The 25,531-nt window shown below is 58.1% G+C and overlaps 1 protein-coding gene across 1 annotated transcript in view; it reads left to right on the forward strand.

Annotated features, from left to right (window-relative positions):
* The window catches only part of LOC144950733 (fibrillin-2-like), an 83,473-nt gene that overhangs the window by 53,278 nt on the left and 4,664 nt on the right, over positions 1-25,531 (forward strand). Inside the window, 14 exon segments of the mRNA XM_078880805.1 lie at positions 3,938-4,090; positions 6,522-6,590; positions 7,732-7,857; positions 9,321-9,440; positions 10,615-10,737; positions 12,215-12,346; positions 13,126-13,251; positions 19,799-20,008; positions 21,022-21,147; positions 22,309-22,431; positions 23,376-23,492; positions 24,433-24,489; positions 24,492-24,539; positions 25,287-25,406. Of these exon segments, the coding sequence (XP_078736931.1) occupies positions 3,938-4,090; positions 6,522-6,590; positions 7,732-7,857; positions 9,321-9,440; positions 10,615-10,737; positions 12,215-12,346; positions 13,126-13,251; positions 19,799-20,008; positions 21,022-21,147; positions 22,309-22,431; positions 23,376-23,492; positions 24,433-24,489; positions 24,492-24,539; positions 25,287-25,406 (1,650 nt within the window).

Consider the following 25,531-nt stretch of genomic DNA (forward strand, 5'->3'; position numbering starts at 1 on the left):
CACCCACTCACCCGCTCACCTGCTCACCTGCTCACCCACTCACCCGCTCACCCACTCACCCACTCACTCGCTCACCTGCTCACCCACTCACTCGCTCACCTGCTCACCCACTCACCCGCTCACCCACTCACCCGCTCACCCACTCACTCGCTCACCTGCTCACCCACTCACCCGCTCACCCACTCACCCGCTCACCCACTCACTCGCTCACCTGCTCACCCACTCACCCGCTCACCCACTCACTCGCTCACCTGCTCACCCACTCACTCGCTCACCTGCTCACCCACTCACCCGCTCACCCACTCACCCGCTCACCCACTCACTCGCTCACCTGCTCACCCACTCACCCGCTCACCCACTCACCCGCTCACCCACTCACTCGCTCACCTGCTCACCCACTCACCCGCTCACCCACTCACTCGCTCACCTGCTCACCCACTCACTCGCTCACCTGCTCACCCACTCACCCGCTCACCCACTCACCCGCTCACCCACTCACTCGCTCACCTGCTCACCCACTCACCCGCTCACCCACTCACCCGCTCACCCACTCACCCACTCACTCGCTCACCTGCTCACCCACTCACTCGCTCACCTGCTCACCCACTCACCCACTCACCCACTCACCCACTCACTCGCTCACCTGCTCACCTGCTCACCCACTCACCCGCTCACCCACTCACCCACTCACTCGCTCACCTGCTCACCCACTCACTCGCTCACCTGCTCACCCACTCACCCGCTCACCCACTCACCCGCTCACCCACTCACCCACTCACCCGCTCACCTGCTCACCTGCTCACCCACTCACCCGCTCACCCACTCACCCACTCACTCGCTCACCTGCTCACCCACTCACTCGCTCACCTGCTCACCCACTCACCCGCTCACCCACTCACCCGCTCACCCACTCACTCGCTCACCCACTCACCCACTCACCCGCTCACCTGCTCACCTGCTCACCCACTCACCCGCTCACCCACTCACCCACTCACTCGCTCACCTGCTCACCCACTCACTCGCTCACCTGCTCACCCACTCACCCGCTCACCCACTCACCCGCTCACCCACTCACTCGCTCACCTGCTCACCCACTCACCCGCTCACCCACTCACCCGCTCACCCACTCACTCGCTCACCTGCTCACCCACTCACCCGCTCACCCACTCACTCGCTCACCTGCTCACCCACTCACTCGCTCACCTGCTCACCCACTCACCCGCTCACCCACTCACCCGCTCACCCACTCACTCGCTCACCTGCTCACCCACTCACCCGCTCACCCACTCACCCGCTCACCCACTCACTCGCTCACCTGCTCACCCACTCACCCGCTCACCCACTCACTCGCTCACCTGCTCACCCACTCACTCGCTCACCTGCTCACCCACTCACCCGCTCACCCACTCACCCGCTCACCCACTCACTCGCTCACCTGCTCACCCACTCACCCGCTCACCCACTCACCCGCTCACCCACTCACCCACTCACTCGCTCACCTGCTCACCCACTCACTCGCTCACCTGCTCACCCACTCACCCGCTCACCCACTCACCCGCTCACCCACTCACCCACTCACCCGCTCACCTGCTCACCTGCTCACCCACTCACCCGCTCACCCACTCACCCACTCACTCGCTCACCTGCTCACCCACTCACTCGCTCACCTGCTCACCCACTCACCCGCTCACCCACTCACCCGCTCACCCACTCACCCACTCACCCGCTCACCTGCTCACCTGCTCACCCACTCACCCGCTCACCCACTCACCCACTCACTCGCTCACCTGCTCACCCACTCACTCGCTCACCTGCTCACCCACTCACCCGCTCACCCACTCACCCGCTCACCCACTCACTCGCTCACCCACTCACCCACTCACCCGCTCACCTGCTCACCTGCTCACCCACTCACCCGCTCACCCACTCACCCACTCACTCGCTCACCTGCTCACCCACTCACTCGCTCACCTGCTCACCCACTCACCCGCTCACCCACTCACCCGCTCACCCACTCACTCGCTCACCTGCTCACCCACTCACCCGCTCACCCACTCACCCGCTCACCCACTCACTCGCTCACCTGCTCACCCACTCACCCGCTCACCCACTCACTCGCTCACCTGCTCACCCACTCACTCGCTCACCTGCTCACCCACTCACCCGCTCACCCACTCACCCGCTCACCCACTCACTCGCTCACCTGCTCACCCACTCACCCGCTCACCCACTCACCCGCTCACCCACTCACTCGCTCACCTGCTCACCCACTCACCCGCTCACCCACTCACTCGCTCACCTGCTCACCCACTCACTCGCTCACCTGCTCACCCACTCACCCGCTCACCCACTCACCCGCTCACCCACTCACTCGCTCACCTGCTCACCCACTCACCCGCTCACCCACTCACCCGCTCACCCACTCACTCGCTCACCTGCTCACCCACTCACCCGCTCACCCACTCACTCGCTCACCTGCTCACCCACTCACTCGCTCACCTGCTCACCCACTCACCCGCTCACCCACTCACCCGCTCACCCACTCACTCGCTCACCTGCTCACCCACTCACCCGCTCACCCACTCACCCGCTCACCCACTCACTCGCTCACCTGCTCACCCACTCACCCGCTCACCCACTCACTCGCTCACCTGCTCACCCACTCACTCGCTCACCTGCTCACCCACTCACCCGCTCACCCACTCACCCGCTCACCCACTCACTCGCTCACCTGCTCACCCACTCACCCGCTCACCCACTCACCCGCTCACCCACTCACTCGCTCACCTGCTCACCCACTCACCCGCTCACCCACTCACTCGCTCACCTGCTCACCCACTCACTCGCTCACCTGCTCACCCACTCACCCGCTCACCCACTCACCCGCTCACCCACTCACTCGCTCACCTGCTCACCCACTCACCCGCTCACCCACTCACCCGCTCACCCACTCACTCGCTCACCTGCTCACCCACTCACCCGCTCACCCACTCACTCGCTCACCTGCTCACCCACTCACTCGCTCACCTGCTCACCCACTCACTCGCTCACCTGCTCACCCACTCACCCGCTCACCCACTCACCCGCTCACCTGCTCACCCGCTCACCCACTCACCCACTCACCCACTCACCCACTCACCCACTCACTCGCTCACCCACTCACCCACTCACCCGCTCACCCACTCACCCACTCACCCGCTCACCCGCTCACCCACTCACCCACTCACCCACTCACTCGCTCACCCACTCACCCACTCACCCGCTCACCTGCTCACCCACTCACCCACTCACCCGCTCACCCGCTCACCCGCTCACCCACTCACCTGCTCACCCGCTCACCCGCTCACCCACTCACCCGCTCACCTGCTCACCCACTCACCCGCTCACCCGCTCACCCGCTCACCTGCTCACCTGCTCACCCACTCACCCGCTCACCCGCTCACCCACTCACCCACTCACCCGCTCACCCACTCACCCGCTCACCTGCTCATCTGCTCTGCGATCCTCTCGCTCTGTGTGTGTATCATTGCATCTGCGTGTGACCCTCGCTCTGTGTGTGTATCGCGTGCTCTGCGTGTGATCCTCGCTCTGTGTGTGTATCGCGTGCTCTGCGTGTGACCCTCGCTCTGTGTGTGTATCGCGTGCTCTGCGTGTGATCCTCGCTCTGTGTGTGTATCGCGTGCTCTGCGTGTGACCCTCGCTCTGTGTGTGTATCGCGTGCTCTGCGTGTGACCCTCGCTCTGTGTGTGTATCGCGTGCTCTGCGTGTGACCCTCGCTCTGTGTGTGTATCGCGTGGTCTGCGTGTGACCCTCGCTCTGTGTGTGTATCGCGTGGTCTGCGTGTGACCCTCGCTCTGTGTGTGTATCGCGTGCTCTGCGTGTGACCCTCGCTCTGTGTGTGTATCGCGTGCTCTGCGTGTGACCGTGGCGTGTCCAGACACCCGCAAGAGCTACTGCTTCACGCGCTTCGAGGAGGGCCGGTGCTCTGTCCCGAAGCCGTTCAACACCTCCAAGGCGCAGTGCTGCTGCAGCGCCATGCCCGGCGAGGGCTGGGGAGACCCCTGCGAGATTTGCCCGCGGCCCGTAGACGGTACGGTACAACGCCTTCCCCCATCCCTCTCCCACCCGTAATTTTTTTTTAAACAATGAAAAAATGTAAATTCAAATATTTCATTTTTTTTTAATACAAAAAGATTCTAAATCATACAAATTATAGTAGAAAAAATATAATAGCGAAAATAATTTTTAACTAAAAATTCTTAGAAATATATATTTTTTTAAGTATAACAAAAAAAAGTATAATACGAAAATTTTTTTATTTAGGTCAATAATTTTCAAAAAGTTGTCAAAAAAAAAAACTTTTAAAGGCAATTGGCTGCTCAGGATCCCAGCCGGCGGAAGGAATTTCGCTTGGCGGTGCGCCGATTAATTGGCGAACCCGGCGGCGTGACCACAGCGTTGGGCGGGCGCGGTTCAGAGAGCCGCTTTGAGTTTCTGTGACGAGGTGATGGAGGTTCAGAGAGCCGCTTTGCGTGTCTGTAACGAGATGAGGGAGGTTCAGAGCCCCAGCATGGAAGTCGCATCAAAGAATGAAGTTGAGAAATTATAAAAATAAAAAACCATGTATTTACTTCGGTGGTGTTCTGGCTTAGCCAGATTTCTGGCTTCCTCCACTCCGGCTTGGTCTTACACTACACACTACACTCTACACACTACACTCTACACTACACTACACACTACACTACACACTACACTATACACTACACTATACACTACACTCTACACACTACACTCTACACTACACTACACACTACACTCTACACTACACACTACACTACACTCTACACTACACATTACACTACACTCTACACACTACACTCTACACTACACACTACACTACACACTACACTACACATTACACTACACTACACACTACACTACACTACACACTACACTACACCATTGAACAAAGGCGGTGGTCACCGCAATGTGCGGCGCTTTCAGACGCGCCGCTGTGGCCGTCTGGAACGCTCTCTGCTTCCGATATTAGCAAGCCCCAGGAGCTGTGATGCACTTTTAAATCATCGTCTGGATTGACAAACACATTTCTCTAGGACTGCTTATTTGTGTTTAGTCGTCTTTACCCTGCTCCTCCGAGTAGCACGGTTGGCTGCGTATAGTGCAAAATTCGTTTAAATACGTACGTACATAGAGACAAATAGACTTGCACAGAGACCCATAAACTCACTCACACAGAGACCCATAAACTCACTCACACAGAGACCCATAAACTCACTCACACAGAGACCCATAGACTCATCATACAGAGACCCATAGACTCATCACACAGAGACCCATAGACTCACCACACAGAGACCCATAGACTCACCACACAGAGACCCATAGACTCATCATACAGAGACCCATAAACTCACTCACACAGAGACCCATAGACTCATCACACAGAGACCCATAGACTCACCACACAGAGACCCATAGACTCACCACACAGAGACCCATAGACTCACCACACAGAGACCCATAAACTCACTCACACAGAGACCCATAGACTCATCATACAGAGACCCATAGACTCACCACACAGAGACCCATAGACTCACCACACAGAGACCCATAGACTCATCACGCAGAGACCCATAGACTCATCACACAGAGACCCATAGACTCACCACACAGAGACCCATAGACTCACCACACAGAGACCCATAGACTCATCATACAGAGACCCATAAACTCACTCACACAGAGACCCATAGTCTCATCATACAGAGACCCATAGACTCACCACACAGAGACCCATAGACTCATCACACAGAGACCCATAGACTCATCACACAGAGACCCATAAACTCACTCACACAGAGACCCATAGTCTCATCATACAGAGACCCATAGACTCACCACACAGAGACCCATAGACTCACCACACAGAGACCCATAGACTCATCACGCAGAGACCCATAGACTCATCACACAGAGACCCATAGACTCACCACACAGAGACCCATAGACTCACCACACAGAGACCCGTAAACTCACTCACACAGAGACCCATAGACTCACCACACAGAGACCCATAGACTCATCACACAGAGACCCATAGATTCACCACAGAGACCCATAGACTCATCACACAGAGACCCACAGACTCATCATACAGAGACCCATAGACTCACTCACACAGAGACCCATAGACTCATCACACAGAGACCCATAGACTCACCACACAGAGACCCATAGACTCACCACACAGAGACCCATAGACTCATCACACAGAGACCCATAGACTCACTCACACAGAGACACATAGACTCACCACACAGAGACCCATAGACTGGCATCGTGTTTAGTTTGTTGTCCTTCCCCCAGCGCCTCCGACTAGCGCGGTTCGCTACGTACGGTGCGAAAGAAGTTCAACGCACACAGTGCATCACCACGCACCTGACCACCGCACCTCTCACCTGGTTGCCCCCCCCCCCCCCCCCCGTGTTGCTGCCCAGGTGTGGACTTCCAGGAGCTGTGTCCCCTGGGCGTCGGCATCATCCCTGGTCCTGACGACAGCCGCGTCGGTGGGTCACGTGACGCACGCACAGCCCCCCCCCCCTCCCAATCCACTGCTGGATGAGGACTTTTCCTTCCCACGTCGCGCCGGTCGGGGGGGGGGGTGTGTCGAGGAGGTCTCGTACGGCCATATTCACGACGCCGGTCGGGCGCGGGTTGGCGGACGTGGGGGAGCACAGAAGTACGGCGCAACGGCACCGCAGCGGGCCCAGAGTGACCCGTTGCGCACGGCGCTCGCCCGTCTAAGGGGCCGTCCAGGCTGAAGCCTGCTGAGCCTCCCCAGCTCTGGTGAGACGGGGCGCATTGCCGGCGATATCCCCTTTACGTTCCGACGTGTCCACGTGTCTCCCCGTGTCTCTCCCCGTGTCTCCCCGTGTGTGTCTCCCTGTGTGTCTCCGTGTCTCCCTCTGCATGCATGTCTCCCCGTGTCACTCCCCGTTTCTCTCCCCGTGTCCCCGCGTGTCTCCCTGTGTGTCTCCGTGTCTCCCTCTGCATGTCTCCCCGTGTCACTCACCGTGTCCATGTGCGTGTCCCCGCGTGTCTCCCTGTGTGTGTCCCCGCGCCTGTCTCCCCGTGTCACTCCCCGTGTCTCTCCCCGTGTCCCCGCGTGTCTCCCCGTGTGTGTCTCCCTTTGTGTCTCTGTGTCTCCCCCTGTCTGTCTCCCTGTGTCACTCCCCGTGTCTCTCCCCGTGTCCCTACGTGTCTCCCTGTGTGTGTCCCCGCGCGTGTCTCCCCGTGTCACTCCCCGTGTCTCTCCCCGTGTCCCCGCGTGTCTCCTCGCGTGTCCCCACGCATCTCCCCGTGTCTACCCGCACGTGTCTCCCCGTGTCTGTCCGTGTGTCTCCACGCTACGAACCCGGCGACCCGGGTTCGATTCCCGCTCGCGGCCACCACCACCGGTGACGATGATCTTAACCGGTCTTGAGCCTCCCCTAGGTCGACTCAGCCTCAAATGAGTACCCGGTGCGGTGTGTAATAAACATCGCCACTAGGGAGACAAAGACGGCCGGGTGTGGTGCTGCCCACCCATCCCCTCCTGCACCATGCCGGCTTCATAGCTGCTCGCTAAACGCACTTGCTCCAACAGTGTGTTAAGGCTACACGGGGAATCTTTGTCTTTGCCCACCCCCCGCCCGCGTGTCTCGGCAGACCTGGACGAGTGCGTGGAGAGCCCCGGCGCCTGCTCCAACGGGCAGTGCATCAACACGGACGGCTCCTTCCGCTGCGAGTGTCCCCTCGGCTACAGCATCGACTACTCCGGGGTCAACTGCATCGGTGCGTCGCGCCCGCTCGCGTCCTCCACGCAACACGGCCGGCCCGTCCACCTGACTGCCTGCCTGTTTCACTGCCTGTTTCACTACCTGCCTGTCTGTCTGTCTGCCTGTCTGTTTCACTACCTGTCTGTCTGTCTGTCTGCCTGTTTCACTACCTGCCTGCCTGTCTGTCTGCCTGTTTCACTTCCTGTCTGCCTGTCTGTCTGCCTGTTTCACTACCTGTCTGCCTGCCTGTCTGCCTGTTTCACTACCTGCCTGCCTGCCTGTCTGCCTGTTTCACTTCCTGTCTGCCTGTCTGTCTGCCTGTTTCACTTCCTGTCTGCCTGCCTGTCTGCCTGTTTCACTTCCTGTCTGCCTGTCTGTCTGCCTGTTTCACTACCTGCCTGCCTGCCTGTCTGCCTGTTTCACTTCCTGTCTGTCTGTCTGTCTGCCTGTTTCACTTCCTGTCTGCCTGCCTGTCTGCCTGTTTCACTTCCTGTCTGCCTGTCTGTCTGCCTGTTTCACTTCCTGTCTGCCTGTCTGTCTGCCTGTTTCACTTCCTGTCTGCCTGTCTGTCTGCCTGTTTCACTACCTGCCTGCCTGTCTGCCTGTTTCACTTCCTGTCTACCTGCCTGTCTGCCTGTTTCACTTCCTGTCTGCCTGTCTGTCTGCCTGTTTCACTACCTGCCTGCCTGTCTGCCTGTTTCACTTCCTGTCTGCCTGCCTGTCTGCCTGTTTCACTTCCTGTCTGCCTGTCTGTCTGCCTGTTTCACTTCCTGTCTGCCTGTCTGTCTGCCTGTTTCACTACCTGCCTGCCTGTCTGCCTGTTCCACTTCCTGTCTGCCTGCCTGTCTGCCTGTTTCACTACCTGCCTGCCTGCCTGCCTGCCTGTTTCACTTCCTGTCTGCCTGTCTGTCTGCCTGTTTCACTTCCTGTCTGCCTGCCTGTCTGCCTGTTTCACTTCCTGTCTGCCTGTTTGTCTGCCTGTTTCACTTCCTGTCTGCCTGTCTGTCTGCCTGTTTCACTACCTGCCTGCCTGCCTGTCTGCCTGTTTCACTTCCTGTCTGCCTGTCTGTCTGCCTGTTTCACTTCCTGTCTGCCTGTCTGTCTGCCTGTTTCACTTCCTGTCTGCCTGCCTGTCTGCCTGTTTCACTTCCTGTCTGCCTGTCTGTCTGCCTGTTTCACTTCCTGTCTGCCTGTCTGTCTGCCTGTTTCACTACCTGCCTGCCTGCCTGCCTGTCTGCCTGTTTCACTTCCTGTCTGCCTGCCTGTCTGCCTGTTTCACTACCTGCCTGCCTGCCTGTCTGCCTGTTTCACTTCCTGTCTGCCTGTCTGTCTGCCTGTTTCACTACCTGCCTGCCTGTCTGTCTGCCTGTTTCACTTCCTGTCTGCCTGTCTGTCTGCCTGTTTTACTACCTGCCTGTCTGTGTGTCCGCGTGTCCTCATGCCCGCGTGTCTGTGTGCCCGCGTGCCCGCCCCACGCAGACACGGACGAGTGCTCGGTGGGCAACCCGTGCGGCAACGGCACGTGCTCCAACGTGGGCGGGGGCTTCGAGTGCGCCTGCGACGACGGCTTCGAGCCGGGCCCCATGATGAACTGCGAAGGTGAGCGCACACACGAAGGACCCCCCCCCCCCCCGCACGCACACGCATGTGCAACCACTAAAGGCAAAGGTCCCCGTTATAGCCTGGACAGGCTGTTGGGGGACAAGTGCTCTTGGCGAGTAGCGGCACACACGTGCAACCCACTCCCCACGCGCGCGCGTACACATCTTCTTGGTCCTTTCGGTAAAGTCACGTAGAAGGGAAATAATAAAATAATAATGAAACAGAATAAAATAATTCTCACGACGTTTCGGCCACGACGCGAGAATTATTTTATTACGTTTCATTTTTATTATTTTATAATGTTTTATTTTTATTATTTGATTATTTCCCTTCTACGTGACTTTACCGAAAGAACCAAGAAGATGAATCCCTGCAGTCACGAAAGCTTTAAATCGACACGTACACGTCCACAAAGGTCGCCCGCATGGCCTATTGACAAGACTGTCGGGGGGCGAGTGCTGTTAGCGAGTGGCGGCTCCAACGAAGGCCGGCACGGCACACGAGGGGGGTGGGTGGCCAGCAACCACGCCCGGCCGCCTTTGTCTCCCCAGTGGCGATGTTTACACAACGCACCCAGGTACTCATTTGAAGGCTGAGTCTACCTAGGGGAGGCCCAGGACGAGTTTAGACAATTGTTAGCGGCGTTGTGTGGCCGTGAGCGGGAAACGAACTCGGGCTCGCCGGGTTCGTAGCGCAGCGCGCTAACCGCAGCGCCACCGCTCCCCGCACGCACACACGCACGCGCGTACGTACACACGCGTACCTCTGCGCACGCGCGCACTCGCAGCTCTGAGCTGTACTCCTACTCAGATCGGCGTGTATCTGCGTTTTCATTTGCCGAGTTAAATTAATGAAAATGCTCTGATGGGCGTGGTGGCATTGTCTTTGTACTGTCCGCCTTTTCGCCTCGTTCTCTGGTCTGACACTGCTGGCGAGACGAGTCCACGCAGAAGGCTGCTGTCTCTGGAGTAGGCCAATCGCTTTCAAAGGAAATGCATCGTGATATTATTATCCCGTGGCCACAAGTCCACTCGCACTGCAGGCTGACTCCCTGTCATGACACTTTGATACTGGCCAAAAAGGTCCCATTTTGCAAATTAATTCGTTTACCCCTCCTCCCCACTCTCCCACCCCACCCCACCCTCTTCCCCCCCCCCCACGCCCCGTCTAGATGTGAACGAGTGTGCGCAGAACCCGCTGCTGTGCGCGTTCCGCTGCGTGAACACGTACGGCGCGTACGAGTGCACCTGCCCCGCGGGATACGTGCTGCGGGAAGACGGGCGCATGTGCCAAGGTGCGTCCTCCCGTGTGTGTGTGAGTGTGTGTGTCTGTGAGTGAGTGGCTGTGTGTGAGTGTCTGTGTGTGAGTGTGTGTGAGTGAGTGTGAGCGTGTGAGTGAGTGTGAGTGAGTTGTGAGTGTGAGTGAGTGAGTGTGAGCGTGTGAGTGTGAGTGTGTGTGAGTGTGTGTGTGTGAGTGTAAGCGTGTGAGTGTGTGTGTGTGAGTGTGTGAGTGTGTGTGTGTGAGCGTGTGAGTGTGTGTGTGTGAGTGCGAGTGAGTGTGAGTGTCTGTGTGTCTGTGTGTGAGCGTGAGTGAGTGTGAGTGTGTGAGTGTGAGCGTGCTGGATGCGCTGTGCCCGCAGACGAGGACGAGTGTGAGGAGGGTCTCCACCGCTGTGCGTCTGTGTGTGAGTGTGTGTGTGAGTGTGTGTGAGTGTGAGTGTGTGAGTGCGAGCGTGTGAGTGTGAGTGAGTGTGTGTGTGTGAGTGTGAGCGTGTGAGTGAGTGTGAGCGTGTGAGTGAGTGTGAGTGTGTGAGTGTGAGTGTGTGTGAGTGTGAGCATGTGTGAGTGTGAGTGTGTGTGAGTGTGTGTGTGTGAGTGTGTGTGAGTGAGTCTGTGTGAGTGAGTGTGAGTGTATGTGTGAGTGTCTGTGTGTGAGTGTGAGTGAGTGTGAGTGTGTCTGTGTGTGAGTGTGAGAGCGTATGAGTGTCTGTGTGTGTGTGAGTGTGAGTGAGTGTGAGTGAGTGTGCGAGCGTGTGAGTGAGTGTGAGTGTGAGCGTGCTGGATGCGCTGTGCCCCCAGACGAGGACGAGTGTGAGCAGGGTCTCCACCGCTGTGCGTCTGTGTGTGAGTGTCTGTGTGTGAGTGTGTGTGTGTGAGTGTGAGCGTGTGAGCGTGAGTGTGTGAGTGTGTGTGAGTGTGTATGAGTGTGTGTGAGTGTCTGTGTGTGAGTGAGTGTGAGTGTGTCTGTGTGTGAGTGTGTGAGTGCGAGCGTGTGAGTGCGAGCGTGTGAGTGTCTGTGTGTGTGTGAGTGCGAGCGTGTGAGTGAGTGTGAGTGTGAGCGTGCGAGCGTGAGTGTGTGTGAGTGTCTGTGTGTGAGTGTGTGTGAGTGAGTGTGAGCGTGTAAGTGTGTGTGAGTGTGAGCGTGTTAGTGTGTGTGTGTGAGTGTGTGTGAGTGAGTGTGAGCGTGCTGGAATGCGCTGTGCCCCCAGACGAGGACGAGTGTGAGGAGGGTCTCCACCGCTGTGTGTGTGAGTGTGTGAGTGTCTGTGTGTGAGTGTGTGTGAGTGTGAGCGTGTGAGTGTGAGTGAGTGTGAGCGTGCTGGATGCGCTGTGCCCGCAGACGAGGACGAGTGTGAGGGAGGGTCTCCACCGCTGTGTGTGTGAGTGTGTGAGTGTCTGTGAGTGTGTGTGAGTGTGTGAGTATCTGTGAGTGTGTGTGAGTGTGTGTGAGTGTGAGTGAGTGTGAGCGTGCTGGATGCGCTGTGCCCCCAGACGAGGACGAGTGTGAGGAGGGTCTCCACCGCTGTGCGTCCAGGGCCATGCTCTGCAAGAACCTCATCGGCACCTTCATCTGCGTCTGCCCCGCCGGGATGCTGCGCAGACCTGACGGGGAGGGCTGCATCGGTGCGGCGGTCCCACAACCACCACAACAACCACCACCACTACCACCACCACTAGCGCCACAAACACCACTACCACTACCGCCACAACCACCACTACCACCACCACAACCGCTGCCACCACAACTACCACCACCACTACCACTACTACCAGCACAACAACCACCACAACCTCCACTACCACCATCAACCACCACTGCCACTACCGCCACAACCACCACTACCACCACGACAACCACAACCGCTATCGCCACAACCACCACTAAAACCACAAGAACCACAACCACTACCGCCACAACCACCACAACAACCACCACCACCACCACCATAACCACCATCACCACCATCACCACCATCACCACCACCATCACCACCACCATCACCACCACCACCATCGCCACCATCACCACCATCACCTCCACCACCATCACCACCATCACCTCCACCACCACCACCACACGTCAATCACAATCTTCGGTCCACCTGAGTTGACATGTTCCCTCTCCCCCCCCCTCTCCCTCCCCTCCTCCCTCCCCTCCTCCCCCCCTCCCCTCCCCCCCTCTCCCCACCTCCCCTCCCCCCCTCTCCCCACCTCCCCTCCCCCCCTCTCCCCACCTCCCCTCCCCCCCTCTCCCCCCCTCTCCCTCCCCTCTCCCTCCCCTCTCCCTCCCCTCCCACTCCCCTCTCCCCCTCCCCCCTCCCCTCTCCCCACCTCCCCTCCCCCCTCTCCCCTCCCCTCCCCTCTTCCCCTCCCCCCCTCCCCCCCTCCCCTGTCCCCCCCAGATGAGAATGAGTGCCGCTCACGGCCAGGCATCTGTGAGCATGGCGGCTGCGTGAACACGTTTGGCAGCTACCGCTGCGAGTGCCAGGATGGGTTCACCTCGGACTCCTCGCAGACAGAGTGCATCGGTAACGCAGCGGCGGTGTGTGTGTGTGTCTGTGTGTGTGTGTCTGTGTGTGTGTCTGTGTGTGTGTGTGTGTCTGTGTGTGTGTCTGTGTGTGTGTCTGTGTGTGTGTGTCTGTGTGTGTGTGCCTGTGTGTGTGTCTGTGTGTGTGTGCCTGTGTGTGTGTCTGTGTGTGTGTCTGTGTGTGTGTCTGTGTGTGTGTCTGTGTCCCTGTGTGTGTGTCTGTGTGTGTGTGTCTGTGTGTGTGTCTGTGTGTGTGTGTCTGTGTGTGTGTGTCTGTGTGTGTGTCTGTGTCCCTGTGTGTGTCCCTGTGTGTGTGTGTCTGTGTGTGTGTCTGTGTGTGTGTGTCTGTGTGTGTGTGTCTGTGTGTGTGTGACTGTGTGTGTGTGTCTGTGTGTGTGTGTCTGTGTGTGTGTGTCTGTGTGTCTGTGTGTGTCTGTGTGTGTGTGTCTGTGCCTGTGTGTGTGTCTGTGTGTGTGTGCCTGTGTGTGTGTCTGTGTGTGCCTGTGTGTGTGTCTGTGTGTGTGTGTGTGTGCCTGTGTGTGTGTGACTGTGTGTGTGTGCCTGTGTGTGTGTCTGTGTGTGTGTCTGTGTGTGTGTCTGTGTGTGTGTCTGTGTGTGTGTCTGTGTGTGTCCCTGTGTGTGTGTCTGTGTGTGTCTGTGTGTGTGTCTGTGTGTGTGTGTGTCTGTGCCTGTGTGTGTGTCTGTGTGTGTGTGCCTGTGTGTGTGTCTGTGTGTGTGTGCCTGTGTGTGTGTCTGTGTGTGTGCCTGTGTGTGTGTGCCTGCAAAACAACCTCCTACCTCCTCGCGGTGCCGGACGGGCAACACTGTCGTGGGCAGTGCTGTGGGGGGAGGGCCAATGCCCATTGGCCTCTCCCCTCATGGCGTCTGTGACCACCACAGTGGCTAAACGGGGGCTCTGGACGGGTGCGAGGGGCTGGTAACCCCTCCACCTTCAATTAACCACCACTAAACTACGAATTAAACATAAACCTGTAATTAATAAGCTTGTGCCGGAGGACCCGGGGGGTCAGGCTTTTATGACGTCTCCTGGCCAAACCCCATTTGGCGGAGCCAGGAGATTGAATTTTCACCCTCGGGGCTCCTCCAGAAACAACGAAAAACCATTGCGGATGGCCACGTGGAATGTTCGAATGCTCACTGCGGAGGAGAGGCTGCCACTCCTCTGTCGGGAGCTGGACCGGTACCGCCTGGATCTCTGTGGCATTCAGGAGGTCCGGTGGACCGGTTCTGGCTCCTGCCACCATGAGGGGTGGACAGTCCTCTACTCGGGGCAGGAGACTGCCAAACAACAGGGTGTGGCTCTTCTTCTGAACAAAAGAATGAAGGGGGCGTGGGAGCGTGGCGGTGAGGTGTGGGAAGCTGTAAGCCCCAGGATACTTTGGGCTCGCCTTCCCATCAACCAGAGGCGAGGAGTGGTGGTCGTGGTTACTTATGCCCCCACCGAAGACGAACATCCGTGGAGGGATGCAGGCAAAGCCGATGAGTCAGACGCTTTCTATGACCTCCTGTCACAGGTGCTGGCTAAAGTGGCCACTCGGGACAGAGTCATCTTGTTGGGTGACTTCAATGCCCGAGTTGGTCATGATGCTGGCACCTGGTCTGGAGTGATTGGAAGGCATGGGCCAGATCAGCTCAATAATAACGGTAGGAGGCTGCTAGATTTTTGTGCAGCCCATGGGCTTGTAATTACCAACACGCTCTTCCGGCATCGGCGCATCCACACAACATCATGGATGCATGCCGGGTCCAAGCAAGAACATCTGCTGGACTACATAGTGACGGACCAGCGGATGCGAGCCCATGTCCTTGACACCAGGACCTACCGTGGAGCTGATCTGACCTCTGACCATCGACTAGTCATCTGTAAGATGCGCCTGCCATTCTTCCACTCCGGTGGTGGGTGTACACCCAGGACCCCATTCCAACCAAAAGTGGCCTGGTCTCAGCTAGCTGATGAAAGTTGCAAGCGAGAATTTCATCATTGCTTGCAGCTGGGGTTGGCATCGTCCCCCACTCCACCTGATGTCGAGGGTAAATGGGCGAGGTTTAAGACTGTGACTCATGCAGCTGCAATGGCTGCTTTGGGTACGCGGTCCGGACCTCCCCAGAAACCCTGGCTGACGGAGGAGGTGTTCAGGTTAATTGAGAAAAAGCGACAGGCCCACTCTCATCGCCTACAGCATCCCACGTCAGAGAATGAGGAGGTTTACCGCAGCCTTTGCTCGGAGGTTCGGAGAGCCGTAAGGCGCTGTAAGGATGGGTGGTGGTCGCGGATTGCTGAGGAGATGGAGTCTGCCTCAGTGGCCCGCGATCACAAATCACTATTTAACTCCATCAAAAAAATAACCTGCAGCGCCACACCTATTACCATCATTAGAGGAAAAAACGGTGATCCAATCTCCGACCCCCAGGAACAGGTTTGCAGATTTGCTGAGCATTTCTGTGAGGTCCTGGGGGAGGGAAAATCTCTCAGCCAGGAAAACATCATGGCACAAAGTGGGGATAACCCTGCTGAGGCTGCGGTGCCTCAAATATTGGAAGAGGTCACCCCCTGTGAGTGGCTGGCTGAGGTACCATCTGTTGAGGAAGTACTGAGGGCGATCCGGAGTCTGAGACCAGGGAAGGCACCGGGCAGAGATGATCTCCCAAGCGAAATGCTGAGGGAGGGTGGCGTCTGTGCACAGACTGCCCTATATGACATCATAACAACAGTCTGGACCACTGGACGGGTTCCGCAAGACTGGAAGGATGCCCTGGTGGTCCCCCTCTTTAAGAAGGGGGACCGTACCGACTGTAACAACTACAGGGGCATCTCACTCCTCAGTGTGCCGGGTAAGGTCCTGGCAAGGATTATTCAACATCGCCTTGCTAGGCACGCTGAGGAGAGGCTTGCGGAGCCCCAATGCGGTTTCAGGAAAGGGCGGTCCTGCACAGATGCCATATTTTCTGTCCGTCTGCTACAGCAGAGGTGTAGGGAATTCCAAAAAGACCTACATCTCTGCTTTATTGACCTGGTCAAGGCCTATGATACCATCAGTAGGACTGGGCTCTGGGTTGTTCTTCGTGCTTTCGGAGTCCCTGACCCTCTGCTCACGATCATTAAGGACCTTCATGATGGTGAGCGGGCCCGGGTAAAACTACGTGGCCGGGAGTCGGAGCCTTTCCCTGTACACCTTGGGGTGCGACAGGGATGTCCTCTGGCTCCCACATTATTTAACATCTATTTCGACTGCGTAGTTCGTGAAGCCTTCAATAGCTGTACCGGGGGAATTACCATTTGGTACAGATATAATGGGAGGCTGATCGACGCCCGGGTGCGATCAAGGGATGGCTCCCTATTGGTCAACCACGTTATGTATGCCGATGATTTGGTAATAGCTGCTCATTCAGAAGAGGAGTTGGAGACGCTGCTGCTGAGACTGGAGCGTGCCACTAAGAGGTGGGGCCTTACCATCAGCCCCACCAAAACTAAGCACCTGCCTGGGTATTTTGTACCATCGGGCACTCCACCCCCACAACTCTCAATCGGTGATGGGGCAGTTGTGGAGAGAGTGGAGAGTTTCCCATACCTGGGCAGTGTGCTTATGACCGGCTCCAGTTTATCAGCAGAGGTCTCACTCCGAATCAGTCGAGCGGCAATATCTTTTCATCGGTTGCGTAACGCTGTGTGGAAGCTACCTGGTCTGTCGCTCCGCACGAAGCTTCAGGTCTTCACGGCCACGGTCATTCCCTCCCTTCTCTACGCTTGCGAAACGTGGACCCCCCTAGTGGAGCATCTTCGCCGGTTGGAAACATTTAGGCTGGCCTGCCTACGATCCATCCTGGGTTTAACCAGGCTGGATTGTGTGAGGAGCTCACAAGTCCTTGAAAGATCTGGGCAAAGTCCCATCAGTGAGCTCCTCCGGCAGGCAAGGCTGCGTTGGCTGGGTCATGTAGCCCGCATGCCCAGCCACCGCATGCCTAAACAGCTTTTGTTCGGCAGGATCGAGGGGGCTAAACGGGCGCGGCACGGGCTAGAGAAGAGATGGAGTGATGTGGTACAGGAGGACGTGGAGCTGAGTGGACTTGCCGATGACTGGTACCAGCGGTGTCAAGATCGGCCTCAATGGAGGAGGCTCGTGAAGGACGCTACTGGGCAGTTGGAGGCAGTCGCCCTCCAACAACAACGGAGGGCGGAGGAGCGACGCTCACAACAACGAGCGGAGCGCCGGGTGGCTAAAACACAGCAAGTTGGCACAGTAGGGGGCACAGGTGGTGCATCAGCCAGTCATCTCGGTCATCTCGGTCAGTCGACCCGTGGCACCTGGGTCTGCCCCGTGACTTCCTGCCAGCGGGCGTTCGACACTTCACGTGGCCTCAGGGTGCACATGGCCTGGCACAAGCGTCGTGGTGACGTCACCGCCACTTAGTGGCGAATGGCGGTTGTTGTTGTTGTTGTTGTGTGTGTGTGTGTCTGTGTGTGTGTGCCTGTGTGTGTGTCTGTGTGTGTGTGCCTGTGTGTGTGCCTGTGTGTGTGTGTCTGTGTGTGTGTGTGTCTGTGTGTGTGTCTGTGTGTGTGTCTGTGCCTGTGTGTGTGTCTGTGTGTGTGTGCCTGTGTGTGTGTCTGTGTGTGTGTGCCTGTGTGTGTGTCTGTGTGTGTGCCTGTGTGTGTGTGCCTGTGTGTGTGTCTGCGTGTGTGAGTGTCTGTGTGTGTGCCTGTGTGTCTGTGTGTGTGCCTGTGTGTGTCTACGTCTGTGTGTGTGTGCCTGTGTGTGTGTGTGTCTACGTCTGTGTATGTGTGTGCCTCTGTGTAGTGTAGCAGTTAGCGCGCTGCGCTATGAACCCAGCAACCCGAGTTCGATTCCCGCTCATGGCCAACACCAACAGTGACGATTATCTAAACCGGTCCTGGGCCTCTCCTAGGTCGACTCAGCCTGAAATGAGTACCTGGTGCGGTGTGTAAACATCGCCACTGGGGAGACAAAGGCGGTCGAGCGTGGTGTTGGCCACCAACCCCCTCGTGTGCCGTTCCGGCCTTCATTGGAGCTTCTGAAAAAAGTAGCATTTAAATTTTTTTTTTTAAAAACACGCTTTTATGAATGTACTAGTAATGGAAAAACTCCACGACTCCAGGAAGTGGCCCCGAAGCTTGCTACAACGTAAGGGACCGTGGCCAATTACAGACGTCAGTTGAGCGTGGACAATTAGAGCCAAGCCGAAACATAAGATATGAAAAAGAATGTTTAAAAAAAGATATATGTTTTTATGATGGAATATAGTATTGTCATCAGTATGACATAAGTATACGATGTTTTCAGTCGATACCACATTGGGAAGTGGGTTCAAATTGAGTTACAAGATTTGGGAATACAAAAACGACGACTACAACAACAGAGTGAGTTTAATGAAAGCTCAGCGGAGGTTTACCTGGTGAAATAAAAAAAAATTAGTCTCGATTTAAAGCTTTCGCGACTGCAGGGATTCATCTTCTTGGTTCTTTCGGTAAAGTCACGTAGAAGGTAAACAATAAAATAAGAAAAATAAAAGAAATATGTGTTATTTTTTATATTTTATTATTTCCCTAAATAAATAAATATTATGTAAAATTAATATGTTTCATCTTTATTATTTTATTATTTCCCTAAATAAATAAATATTATGTACAATATATATAATGTTTTATTTTTATTACGTTATTATTTCCCTTCTACGTGACTTTACCAAAAGAACCACGAAAATTGTTTGAGTCGTGCGCTTGAGCGTTTGCGTTCCGCACATTCGCCGCTGCAGTTTGTGCGGTTGCAGTCTGCGAGCTCGCACGGCTTGCGCAGGTTGCAGTTGCATGGCCGCATGGGGCGTTGCGCGGGTTGCGCGGGTTGCGCGGGTTGCGCGAGTTGCACGAGTTGCGCGGGTTGCGCGAGTTGCGCGGGTTGCACGAGTTGCGCGGGTTACGGGGGTTGCACGAGTTGCGCGAGTTGCGCGGGTTGCACGAGTTGCGCGAGTTGCGCGGGTTGCACGGGTTGCGCGGGTTACGCGGGTTGCACGAGTTGCGCGAGTTGCGCGGGTTGCACGGGTTGCGCGGGTTACGCAGGTTGCACGAGTTGCGCGAGTTGCGCGGGTTGCACGGGTTGCGCGAGTTGCGCGGGTTGCACGAGTTGCGCGGGTTACGCGGGTTGCACGAGTTGCGCGAGTTGCGCGGGTTGCACGAGTTGCGCGAGTTGCGCGGGTTGCACGAGTTGCGCGAGTTGCGCGGGTTGCACGAGTTGCGCGAGTTGCACGAGTTGCGCGGGTTACGCGGGTTGCACGAGTTGCGCGAGTTGCGCGGGTTGCACGGGTTGCGCGGGTTGCGTGGGTTGCACGAGTTGCGCGAGTTGCGCGGGTTGCACGGGTTGCGCGGGTTACGCAGGTTGCACGAGTTGCGCGAGTTGCGCGGGTTGCGCGGGTTGCGTGGGTTGCACGAGTTGCGCGAGTTGCGCGAGTTGCGCGGGTTGCGCGGGTTGCGCGAGTTGCGCGGGTTGCGCGAGTTGCGCCGTCTCTCTCCGCGGCAGACAACCGCCAGGGCTTCTGCTTCACGGAGGTGCTGCAGTCGCTGTGCCAGGTGACGTCGAGCGGCCCGGAGCTCGTCAGCAGGTCCCAGTGCTGCTGCTGCTCCGGCGGGAGGGGCTGGGGCGCCGGCTGTGAGCTCTGCCCGCTGCCCGGCACGGCGCCCTTCCGCAAGCTGTGCCCGCACGGGCCGGGGTACAGCACCGACGGGCACGGTGAGAGTGGTGGTGCAGTGGTTAGCAAGCTGTGCCCGCACGGCCCGGGGTACAGCACCGACGGGCACGGTGAGAGTGGTGGTGCAGTGGTTAGCAAGCTGTGCCCGCACGGCCCGGGGTACAGCACCGACGGGCACGGTGAGAGGGCAGGAGGGTGTAGGGGGGTGTGGAAGGGTGTGGGAGGGTGTAGGGGGGTGTAGGAGGGTGTAGGAGGGTGTGGGAGGGTGTAGGAGGGTGTGGGAGGGTGTAGGGGGGTGTGGGAGGGTGTAGGGGGGTGTAGGAGGGTGTAGGAGGGTGTGGGAGGGTGTGGGAGGGTGTAGGGGGGTGTGGGAGGGTGTAGGGGGGTGTAGGGGGGTGTAGGAGGGTGTAGGAGGGTGTAGGGGGTGTAGGAGGGTGTAGGGGGTGTAGGGGGTGTAGGAGGGTGTAGGAGGGTGTAGGGGGTGTAGGAGGGTGTAGGAAGTGTAGGGGGGTGTGGGAGGGTGCATGAGGGTGTAGGGGGTGTGGGAGGGTGTAGGGGGGTTTGGGAGGGTGTGGGGGTGTAAGGGGGTGTAGGGGGGTGTAGGGGGTGTAGGAGGGTGTAGGGAGTGTAGGGGGGTGTAGGGGGGCGTAGGGGGGCGCAGGAGAGTATAAGGAGTGTATAGGAGTGCAAGAGTGGTGGTGCAGCGGTTAGCAAGCTGTGCCCACACGGACCGGGCTGCACCAACAGAGTGGAGAGTCTGTTTTCACAGTGCGCGGTGGCAGTTAGAGAGGGGAGGGGTTCAGAGTGGGGGGGGGGGGGTGACAACGCAGAAGTCACGTGGTTTACGGGAGGCCTTGAGCCGGTTCAGACAGACAGATTGACTCCCGCTCCCCCCTCTCATTCAAGTTTCATTTCATTCATTCATTCATTCTCTCCACCTCTCTCTCTCTCCACCTCTCTCTCTCTCCACCTCTTCGTGCGTCCACCCGTCATCATCACCACCCCGTGCCCCCCCCCCCTCCCCTTCCCCCCAACCCGGCCGTCCGTGCGGCAGACATCAACGAGTGTGCGGTGCTGCCGAGCGCGTGCGAGCACGGCACGTGCGTCAACTCGGAGGGCTCGCACCACTGCGTCTGCCGGCCGGGATACACCACAGACCTCTCCCGCACGGCCTGCGTCGGTACGCCGCGGGAACGCACCCACCATGCACTCCCCCTAGCACGCACCCCAACACCCCCTAACTTGCTGCGTGAGTCTGTGGGTCTCTACGTGAGTCTGTGGGTCTCTGTGCGAGTCTGTGGGTCTCTACGTGAGTCTGTGGGTCTCTGTGCGAGTCTGTGGGTCTCTACGCGAGTCTGTGGGTCTCTACGTGAGTCTATGGGTCTCTGCGTGAGTCTGTGAGTCTTTACGTGAGTCTATGGGTCTCTGCGTGAGTCTGTGGGTCTCTATGTGAGTCTATGGGTCTCTATGTAAGTCTATGGGTCTCTATGTGAGTCTATGGGTCTCTACGTAAGTCTATGGGTCTCTTAGTGAGTCTGTGGGTCTCTGTGCGAGTCTGTGGGTCTCTACGTGAGTCTGTGGGTCTCTGTGCGAGTCTGTGGGTCTCTACGCGAGTCTGTGGGTCTCTACGTGAGTCTATGGGTCTCTGCGTGAGTCTGTGAGTCTTTACGTGAGTCTATGGGTCTCTGCGTGAGTCTGTGGGTCTCTATGTGAGTCTATGGGTCTCTATGTAAGTCTATGGGTCTCTATGTGAGTCTATGGGTCTCTACGTAAGTCTATGGGTCTCTTAGTGAGTCTATGCGTCTCTATGTGAGTCTGTGGGTATCTGCGTGAGTCTGTGGGTCTCTGCGTGAGTCTACGGGTCTCTGTGTGAGTCTGTGGGTCTCTGCGTGAGTCCACGGGTCTCTGCGTGAGTCTATGGGTCTCTACGTGAGTCTATGGGTCTCTACGTGAGTCTGTGGGTCTCTGCTGAGTTTATGGGTCTCTGCGTGAATCTGTCGGTCTCTACGTGAGTCTATGGGTCTCTGCGTGAGTCACTGGCCACCGCGCTGAGTCCATGACCTCGCTGAGACCGCGAACTCGCTGAGATCGCGACCTCGCTGAGTCCGTGACCTCGCTGAGTCCGTGACCTCACTACGCCTGAGACAACCCGTCTCAAGCACCGACGATGCCGCCGACCGCTGTAACGACGCCGAGTTTCCGAACGACGACAGCGCGGATGATGGTCAACGAACGTCGGTGATGTACATCCCCCCGCCTCCCCGCCCCCCCCCGCCCCTCCCCCGCCCCCCCCCTCGCCCCCCCCCCCTCGCCCCCCCCCCCTCGCCCCCCCCCCCCCCAGACCTGGACGAGTGCGTCCAGGCTCCCAAGCCGTGCAACTTCATCTGCAGGAACACGGAGGGCAGCTTCCAGTGCGCGTGCCCCCGCGGATACGTCATGCAGGACGACGGCAAGACCTGCAAGGGTGAGCGCGGGGGAAGGGGGTGGCGGCGGGGGTTGGTGGGTCACGACGGGATGGGAACGTGAGGCCTGTGTGCGTGTGACGACGTGTGTGTGATGACGTGCGTGTGACGACGTGTGTGTGCATGTGATGACGTGTGTGTGTGCATGTGATGACGCGTGTGTGTGTGATGACGCGTGTGTGTGTGATGACGTGTGTGTGTGTGTGTGATGACGCACGTGTGATGACGCGCGTGTGTGCATGTGATGATGCGTGTGTGTGTGATGACACGCGTGTGTGCGTGCGATGACGTGTGTGTGTGCATGTGATGACGCGTGTGTGATGACGCGCGTGTGTGCATGTGATGACGCGTGTGTGTGTGTGATGACGCACGTGTGCGATGACGTGTGTGTGTGCATGTGATGACGCGTGTGTGTGTGATGACGCGTGTGTGTGTGATGACGTGTGTGTGTGCATGTGATGACGCGTGTGTGTGCGATGACGTGTGTGTGTGCATGTGATGACGCGTGTGTGTGTGATGACGTGTGTGTGGGCGTGTGATGACGCATGTGTGTGTGATGACGTGTGTGTGTGCGTGTGATGACGCGTGTGTGTGCGATGACGTGTGTGTGGGCATGTGATGACGCGTGTGTGTGCGATGACGTGTGTGTGGGCATGTGATGACGCGTGTGTGTGTGATGACGTGTGTGTGTGCATGTGATGACGCGTGTGTGTGTGATGACGTGTGTGTGTGCATGTGATGACGCGTGTGTGTGTGATGACGTGTGTGTGGGCATGTGATGACGCGTGTGTGTGTGATGACGTGTGTGTGTGCGTGTGATGACGCGTGTGTGTGTGATGACGTGTGTGTGTGCGTGTGATGACGCGTGTGTGTGTGATGACTCACGTGTGCGATGACGTGTGTGTGCATGTGATGACGCGTGTGTGTGTGTGTGTGTGACGTGCAGACCTGGACGAGTGTTCCAGCAAGCAGCACAACTGCCAGTTCCTGTGCGTCAACACGGTGGGCGGCTTCACCTGCAAGTGCCCGCCAGGGTTCACTCAGCACCACACGGCCTGCATCGGTGAGCGGCCCCTCGCCACTCACCCGCTCACTGCTGCCGGACAGAGAGAGAGAGGGAGCGATTGAAGGAGCGAGCGAGGGAGGGAGTGAGTGATGGAGCAAGTGAGAGAGGGAGCGAGTGAGTGAGTGAGTGATGGATCAAGTGAGAGAGGGAGCGAGTGAGTGAGTGATGGAGCGAGCGAGTGAGGGACTCAGGGAGTGAGGGAGCGAGTGATGGAGTGAGCGAGTGATTGAAGGAGCGAGTGAGGGAGGGAGTGAGTGATGGAGCAAGTGAGAGAGGGAGCGAGGGAGTGAGTTAGTGAGTGAGGGAGCGAGGGAGTGAGTGATGGAGCAAGCGAGCGAGGGAGGGACTCCGGGAGTGAGGGAGCGAGTGAATGGTGGAGTGAGTGAGGGAGTGAGGGAGTGAGTGAGTGAGTGATGGAGCAAGCCAGCGATTGAAGGAGTGAGTGAGGGAGTGAGTGAGCGAGTGAAGGAGCGAGCGAGCGATTGAAGGAGCGAGCGAGCGACTGAGCGAGGGAGGGAGCGAGTGAGGGAGGGAGCGAGGGAGTGATGGAGCGAGGGAGGGACTCAGGTAGTGAATGATGGAGCAAGTGAGAGAGGGAGCGAGGGAGTGAGTAATGGAGCAAGCGAGCGAGGGAGGGACTCAGGGAGTGAGGGAGCGAGTGAATGATGGAGTGAGTGAGGGAGTGAGTGAGTGAGGGAGTGAGTGAGGGAGTGAGTGAGGGAGTGAGTGAGGGAGTGAGCGATTAAAGGGGCGAGTGAGTGACTAAGGGAATCAGCGAGAGAGGGAGGGAGGGAATGAGCGAGTGAATGAGCGAGCGAGTGAGGGAATCAGCAAGGAAGTGAGTGAATGAATGAGTGAGCGTGTGTGTGTGCGGACAGCATAACCCCACCCCCCCCTGTCTCTCCCGCTCCGTCACCTGTGGTCCCTCCCTGCACAGACAACAACGAGTGCGTGGGGCAGTCCGGCCTGTGTGGCTCGAAGGGCGTCTGCCAGAACAGTGCCAGCGCGGCTTCAGCCTCGACGCGTCTGGACTCAACTGCGATGGTACTCAATGCCCACCTACTCACCCGCCCCACCTACCCACCTACCCGCCCACCTAACCACCCACCTACCCGCCCACCTTACTCACCCGCCCACCTACCCACCTACCTTACCTTACCTACCTAACCACCCACCTACCGACCCATCTACTCACCTACCCACCCACCGACTCGCCTTCCCACCTACCCACCTACCTACATAGTTACCTACCTACCCAACTACCCATATACCGACCCAACTCGCCACCTACTCACCTACCAGGCTACGCTCCCACCTACCCGCCCACCTACCCACCTACCCACCCAACTAACCACCCACCCAACTAACTAACTAACTAACCACCCACCTACCGACCCATCTACTTATCTACCCAACTAACCACCCACCCAACTAACCACCCACCTACCCACCCATCCACTCACCTACCCACCCACCTACTCGCCTTCCCACCTACCTACATAGCTACCTACCTACCCAACTACCCATATACCGACCCAACTCCCCACTGAACCCCCTTCCACCCGCCCCCCACCCACTCATCTACCCCCCCCTCCACCCCCCCACCCACTCACCTACCCCCCCCCCCCTCCACCCCCCCCCCCCACCCACTCATCTACCCCCCCCTCCACCCCCCCACCCACTCACCTACCCCCCCCCCCCTCCACCCCCCCCCCCCACCCACTCATCTACCCCCCCCTCCACCCCCCCACCCACTCACCTACCCCCCCTCCACCCCCCCCCCCCCCACAGACGTGGACGAGTGCAGTGGGAGCCACCGCTGCCAGCACGGCTGCCAGAACATGGTGGGCGGCTACCGCTGCTCCTGCCCCGCTGGCTACACGCAGCACTACCAGTGGAACCAGTGCATCGGTGAGCGGGGGGGGGGGAGGGTAGGGGGGGAGGGTAGGGGGAGAGGGTAGGGGGGGAGGGTAGGGGGGGAGGGGGGAGAGGGGAGGAGGGAGAGGGGAGGGGGGAGAGGGGAGGGGGGAGAGGGG

This window comes from Lampetra fluviatilis, chromosome 59 (assembly GCF_964198595.1).
Source record: "Lampetra fluviatilis chromosome 59, kcLamFluv1.1, whole genome shotgun sequence".
In the NCBI taxonomy this organism is placed as follows: Eukaryota; Metazoa; Chordata; class Hyperoartia; order Petromyzontiformes; family Petromyzontidae; genus Lampetra; species Lampetra fluviatilis.